Genomic DNA, 7,544 nt, shown 5'->3' with positions numbered 1-7,544 from the left:
GTCAACATTAGTCCACTGCGAGGATGTGGTGGTGTGATGTTCCGATACACTTTATGTTGAAAATTATGTAAGGTTGTAACTGACCAATCTTGGCACATAAGATCTATAAATTGTTCATAGTAAGAATATTCACATTTATTTCATCTAATGTGCCAAGATTGGTCAGTTACAACCTTACATAATTTTCGACATAAAGTGTATCGAAATACTAGATATCAGTCCTCTTCGAAATTAAAGTATAATTAATTACTTAATATCTAAAATATTATGACCAAATGAGATAAACAAAAAGGTTAAAAGGACTACCAACATTTTCGATCATGTATATGAAAATAATGCCTCATTCTCATCTCTCCTCCCCCCGCTTTCAGAAAATTTATTATTAAGACGCACTGAAACAAATCTGTTTCAGAAAATATATTCAACCCATCCTCCTGTTTAGATAGTAGTTTTTGTAACTATCTGTACTTCATAGTGTGAAAAAATAAGGCTAAAAACAAACAAAAATATTTCTAGGCCTAGTATAGCACACATATGTACTATATTAGGCCTCAAATATCGTGTATTAGGCCTAGGAAGGTTAGGTTAGTTTGTCTTTGCAACATAAATATAAAATCTTTTCTAGTTTGTCCAAATTCAATAGTACCAATTTCTATTTTATAATTGCGTTGTACGTCGGTATATATATTATGGTCCTCATCGTTACTATAAATACTACCAAAACAGGATAGGCTGAATGTATTATTAACTATCGCTAAAGCTCTAGGGAAATCAAACAAGTTATTTCACATTTGATAGTATGAGAGAATATTTGTCTGTCTATCCAAAACTGGAGGCCAGATACAGGAGGCTAGCTTCACAAAACTTTGCAGGGAGGTCAAATGGTCTGGTGGGTATGGGACGAACAAAGGCTGGTCGAGGTAGGCTTAAGTTAAATACTTAAATAAATATTAACATTTATTGAGACCCCCTCATGCGATTTTCAAGTCATGTGTGAGATATATGGTGTGATTCCTCTAGAGTTCTTAGTGTTCGTAATAATATATTATCTGTATTATCTGAGACCCATACAATTGTTTCAGTGATTCTTAATAATACATCTTCTGAGAGAAGTGGGAGAGGGGGGAGCAGGAGGGAAAGGGGAGGGGATGACGAGGGGAGATACGAAATAGGGGGACGAGGCAATATGCACTACGAAGTATTGGCAACTACCACCGACGTGAACTTAATCAACTACTGGATTATCTACCAAACAATGCTTTTGTTTAGTAATGCCGCTTGTTAGGTGAGGGGTAGTTACGATGAGGTAGATTGCTTTAGCTAGGTAAGATTAGGTCAGATATGGTTATGTTAGGCTTAGTTATGTTGCTATGATGGGTTTGGTTAGGTTAGGCTAGTTATTATGCACCCTATACCCATCCTGTGGGCGATAGTAGACGATTACTGAGGTCCACAATCTTTCTAGCAATAGCTTACACAGATTTAATTAGCTAGTTCTGCTATAAACTATAAATCGTTTCCGTGGTGTAAAAAAAATCAGAAAAAATACCAACGTATGTATATCATAAGGAATTTCCTTCTGTTTCCTATATTAATGTTGCAAGAAACATTTTTGGGTATGGCGAGTAACTGGTCGGGTGATCGCGCAGACAGCCTCGCCTTTGACTAGGAACCTTGATACGACCTGCAGGCTTCCCGTCCTTAATAATGAGAAGCCAAATGATGCAGATCGCCGGTTGGACACAAAACTACTTCAGGGCCAAACTAACGATCGACAATATACAAAGTTAAAACTTCCGAAGTTCTTGACCTTGAATGCTTGAGTCAAGGGCACAAGTCATGCCGGAAAAAGCACATTCTGGAATGTAACAAGGTGCCTGCCTGCACGGACCTTATGAAGCAGTGGCAGAAACAGATGGAGCGTAGCGACAATTATAGTCCCGGAGGGGCGAGAATCCCTTGTCCAGCGCCGCGGCCCCTGCAGGCAGTTGTAAGCCCCTACAATCACTGGCATTCTTAGAAGATATAGAATCGCTATACAGCGCTTCCCTATGTTTTAACCAGCGTATCCTCCAAAGTGTATAGTAAATATAGTGATTGCTGAGTAGATGTAGCTTTTCCGAGGATTAGGAAGAGAAGGCACTCGACAACCTATAATCTTTTCTTGATCTAGTATAGTGCATATATGTAACAAATTAAGCAAAATATTACGTATATTAGGCCTATGATTGATTGATTATTTAGGCTAAGGAGAGGCTAGGTTGTTGCAGTTCTTGTAATACCATTATAATACACAATAGTATAAAACAAAGGCGTTTTCTGGGAACAATATTAATATTTTTGTACAGTTACTCCACATTCGATAAAAGTACTATACTTTTTGGAGGACGGGTTGATTTTAGCGCATAGAATCATTATCAAGACCTTCAGATAACTCCAGTTATGTATAATTTAACTAAACAAATTATAAAAGATGGAAGTTCATTACATGATTTTGGCGTGAGAGCGGGCCTGGTAAGTGTGTGTTGTAGCCGCACATGGAAGGTAGAACAATGATGGTGATCACTCGCTGGTGTAGATGACCTGGGAAGCGACCGCCCGCTCGGAGCCTCACCCCACAACTGCCTCCCGGATACAACACTTGAAGCGTGAGTCAGCATAGGACACTTTAAACGCAAAACTTGTGCTTGTTTTAAAGGTTGTATGGCAAGTCTTTGTAGTATTACAAACGAAAATAAATCCTATAAATTCTAAGATTCAGTTACATAATTCCTACAGACAAAATGTTCTTATCAATATGGCGTTTACACATTGTAATCGTTTATGACAAAATGTATAATTTTTTTTTCATTTTTACACATGTAGGTAGAGGCAGATGATATGTGATTCCTGCCAGGAGGCTTAGAGCTCTTCCTTCCACACTCCTGAGCTCATCTTAAGCCTTTCACTATTAATTTTCTCTGTAACACTACCAGTCATTCAGTTTATATTTGTTTGAAGCCAAATTTAAAGAAAATTTAAAGTGTTTGTCAATGTCAGTAAGAGACACATCCAAACCTAAAATGATAACCATTCTCAAGTTGATAGATATAATAGAATCATTCTCACCAAAAATAAATGTGAATAGGAAGGCATATTTCATATGGTTATGGTGGCTGCGGCGTCCCAGAGAGCTCTGGATTACATGACTTGCCAGCGCTGGGCCCCTCACCGGCTGTACGGTTTGGTGTATCTCTGCTCTCTGTTGTCTGAACAAATCGGTCCACCAATATTCTGTTTTTCCTTGCCTTGGATAGGCTGCTCCGGTATTCTTTATGCAGCTCGGTTACAATTGAAATAAGTTTATTGAGGTAAAATACACACAAAGGGATGAGTTATAATGTCTGCCGCTTCTGCCACATGTCTAATTCCTGCTTCCTGGATTTTAAATCTGGTGTCAGGGTGCGTCATTGTCACAAATTTTCCATTATCATGAGCTGTTCTAATTCCTCATAGATTGTTACCCCAACCGAACTTAACCATCTCCGGAACCTATGCTTTAAGTCTCTGGCTGTTTCTGCATGTCTGCCCTTGTGATTTTACCATCTCTTTAAGCCTCTTTCTATAATTTTCGAGTGTAAGCGTAAATGAGTTTTAAACGCTATCCTTCACTATTTCGTAATCTCGACATTCGTCCAAGGTTAACTGGTTAGACGGCCTCCGTCACCAATCCTGTAAATTGTGCTTGCAACAACTGGGCCCAGTCATCCACTGGCCATTGTTTTAAGAATGCTTTTTTTTTAAAGTGGCTGAAATATACTTCGGCCTCTTCTGATATAAAAATAGGCGTCTCATTCCATAGACATATTGACGTCTCGATGGTGAACTATTGTTGGTGTTTCCAGAAATTCCCCCTTGCCGTCCTTTGCTCAGCGAGCCTAGTATTTGTCTTGTATGGTATTCTGCTCTAATTTCCTCTTGTTAGTTTTTTCCTGCTTTAATTCTGGTCTTATCAACTTAAATTTTGACTTTTCTTGATCAGCCTCAAGTCTGGCTGACCAGACTTTCTTGTTCAGCTTTCATACTTAAATTCAGTCTATTGTATAAGACAAATGTCTCCAATAGAATACTTGACAACCAGTGGGACATCTGGAGACATTAACTGAAACCTGAGGTGAAAAGAAGATTGTGAACCTGTTGAGTCCATACAAAGAGCCGAAGCTCAACCTCTGCAAACACTACTGGATGAGTACCGTGGTCTATTGGTAAGTATGATGGTGTAAACACAGTATTTTTTCATTAGGAAGGATAAATGTGATTAATTAGCCAGCTGTAGGTTTACTCTTGGTAGTGAGACAGGTGGTGAGTATGGGGCCAGCTACAGGTTTACTCTTGGTAGACAGGTGGTGAGTATGGGGCCAGCGACAGGTTTACTCTTGGTAGACAGGTGGTGAGTATGGGGCCAACTGCAGGTTTACTCTTGGTAGACAGGTGATGTGTATGGGGCCAGCTGCAGGTTTACTCTTGGTAGTGAGTCAGGTGGTGAGTATGGGGCCAACTGCAGGTTTACTCTTGGTAGACATGTGGTGAGTATGGGGCCAACTGCAGGTTTACTCTTGGTAGACAGGTGGTGAGTATGGGGCCAGCGACAGGTTTACTCTTGGTAGTGAGACAATCGGTGATTGAAGGTCGGACGGAGCCCGAAGCAGGTGCACACTCATTAGTGACGGTGCAGAGTACGCAGCCTCAACCGTATATAAACCCGAGCAGATGCTGAAGGAGACACAGACGGCCAGGTATCCCAACGCTCTTGTTCTTCAGCCCAGCTCAGGTGAGCCCCTCGCTGGTCCGACACCATCCAGATCTTATTTCTTGCGTCCTCGTTGAGACTTTACAGAGAAGCACGTGACGCAACTCTTGCTGTTACCAAAAATATCTTAGTATGAATCTGATGCTAGAAATAACATACTTTATGTACCATTTAGAAACATAATGACCACAGTTATGACAAGTAGACTAACTCCAGCAAGAGAGAACCCAACACATTTACACTCAATTTCTCGTCCTCGTCCCACACCTCACGTCCTTCTCCCTCGTCCTCGTTCCACACCTCCCTTCCGTGTCCTTCACCTACCGTCCGTGTCCCTCGTCGCGGCAAGGCACTACGGGCTCACCATAGCCCGTGTTACCAGGAACTTTTTGTTTCAGGTAGCGAATCTTTAACAACAACAACAACCTCACTCTCTACATGTAGCCTTTCGTCGTAGCCTCACATTTAGTTTGTCGTTCTAAATCTTGTCCCAAGCATCAAGAACTGATTAACAAGAGCTCAGGCTTAATAGATGGAACTTTGACATTCACTGTTTTCAATAATCTATCAGAGAGAATAGGACGTGGGGAAGAGCGAGAGGGAGGAAAGGTAGAGGCAATGGGGAGGATGGCGAGGACAAGGGGAGAGGGGAGTGTTGAGGACAGGGGGAGGGATGGGTGGAGGAGGGGAAGAGTGGAGAGCACGAGGGAATAGGGAAGGGTTGGAACGACGAGGGGAGCACCGTCGGGTACCCCTCCTAGATGTATGGATAGATAAAGAGATAGATGGATGGGAGACAGACAGTCAGACCCGGGCAACGCCGGGTACGACCCCCCCCCTAGTAATGAATAAAATATATTGCTAGAGCACCCTTGTCACCAGTCAGGTCAAAGGAGTGTACGCTGAATATGAACAATGTTCGTGTCATGGCTGTGTTCCACCTCCGTCTGGTGTAGCCATCTTGTAGACTGGGATTATCAAAAGAACAACTTTTCTTGTGTACTATTTTATTGATTGTGTATACCACTGAACTTTATGTGAACTTTTATATGCTTTGAAAGTAATAATATTTTATTACAATTATGTCCACCATTTACATATTAATTTAATTTATATTATTATCGTTGCTGTTGCGTGTCTGTTCAAGAGACTAATGTATGTGTCCACTACCCGCAGTGAATCAGCTCCGTGATGAAGGTCTTCATGTTGACGGTGGTGCTTCTTGTGGGGGCTGCTTGCGCCTCACCCCAGGCTAGCAGACCACCTCCTCCTTCAGGTGGCCCAGGTGGACCTCCCCCAGATATGCCACCACCTTGCTTCAAGGGAAAAATGGGTAGGGACCACACACTCGAGCATCTTGTCTTTCTTCCTAATCCACCAGTTACCAGGCTCACTCCACCCCTTCCTTGGCTCACTCCACTCCTTCCCAGGCTCAATCCACTCCCTTCTCTGGCTCACTCCACCCCTTCCCTGGCTCACTCCACCCCTTCCCTGGCTCACTCCACTCCTTCCCAGGCTCAATCCACTCCCTTCTCTGGCTCACTCCACCCGTCACTGTGATCATGTTTCTTGTCATAAATATGCTTAATAATTCCCCCATATTGTCAAAGACTTCGTCGGGGCGTAATGGTTGGAGAAGGTTGTAGCTGTCTATCTGCCTTACAGTTGCGTGCTTGTGTCCGAGCACCGTGGACGCCGCCACCTGCCAGGCCATCAAGGACTCGGTTAAGGACGCTACCAAAGTTTGCTTCGGGACTCTCCTCGACGCCCAGGTCAACGCCAACGACACATGTAAATACACCGTTTGCCAAGTCTCCCTTTCTGTATATTTATGCACTGGACAACATTTTGAGCGTTGTTCAGTAGTTAAATTTGTTAAAAATATATATTGGATAAAGCTGGTTATGAGGACCTAGTAAAATTTCAAACTAATTTGAAAAACTTTGATCATCAAATATCATTGACAAAAATCTTATGTATAATTAAATTAATTTATCAATATTCCTCTAAGATATTCTATAAATATTATGAGTAATAACTCCCGATATGAAATTTAAAGCAGCAGCATTAATTACCAATGTAAATATCAACTTTACGTATAAAATAACATAAGATCCCTGATTCTAATTATATTTTCTGAATGATGTACACAGCGTGCCAGAAGCCTACAGGCACCGGCCCTCCACCACCCCCAGGCTTCCTGCCAAGCCCCAAGCTGCTGGTGCAGTGTGTTGCCAATAACGCCTCAATGGTGAGTACTTACGACGTCCCTCTATGTCTCCACCTGTACTCTCAGCGTCTCCGACAGTACTCTGGTGGAGAACAACCCGTCTTCTTAAAATTACGTCGCTTTTCGCTCGTGTGCTATCGGCTCACGAAAGTGACATGCTGTCCCGTTTTCTGCTTTGGGTCCCCTGGCTTATTCGGTTAGATTAGGAGGGGAAACTTTCAATTAACGGTTTTCATGACGTTTTGGAACCTTAGGAGGAATTTCTTGCCCTCCTAACCTACCAGAGGACCCTTAAATTGCTGTTTTGGAAAAAAATCCAAAATTTATTTTCTATTATCAAATTACGTCCATTATCGGCCAAACAGGCAAACGGCCAAATTCAGACGTAATTCGTAAGACAGGTACTCTCAGTGTCTCCACCAGTACTCTCAGTATCTCCACCAGTACTCTCAGTATCTCCACCAGTACTCTCAGTACCTCCACCAGTACTCTCAGTATCTCCACCAGTACTCTCAGTATCTCTAC

At 42.2% G+C, this 7,544-nt stretch overlaps 1 protein-coding gene across 1 annotated transcript in view; it reads left to right on the top strand.

Annotated features, from left to right (window-relative positions):
* Positions 1 to 4,742: 4,742 nt before the first annotated feature.
* Positions 4,743 to 7,544, top strand: part of LOC123747198 (uncharacterized) — a 3,986-nt gene continuing 1,184 nt past the window's right edge. The window contains exons 1-4 of the mRNA XM_045729232.2: positions 4,743 to 4,810; positions 5,966 to 6,122; positions 6,455 to 6,580; positions 6,943 to 7,040. Coding sequence (XP_045585188.1) covers positions 5,981 to 6,122; positions 6,455 to 6,580; positions 6,943 to 7,040 — 366 coding nt within the window. The 5' untranslated portion in view covers positions 4,743 to 4,810; positions 5,966 to 5,980. The remainder of the gene's footprint in view (positions 4,811 to 5,965; positions 6,123 to 6,454; positions 6,581 to 6,942; positions 7,041 to 7,544) is intronic.

Source organism: Procambarus clarkii, chromosome 94 (assembly GCF_040958095.1).
Source record: "Procambarus clarkii isolate CNS0578487 chromosome 94, FALCON_Pclarkii_2.0, whole genome shotgun sequence".
Lineage (NCBI taxonomy): Eukaryota > Metazoa > Arthropoda > Malacostraca > Decapoda > Cambaridae > Procambarus > Procambarus clarkii.
This window is presented reverse-complemented; position numbering and strand designations above follow the sequence as displayed.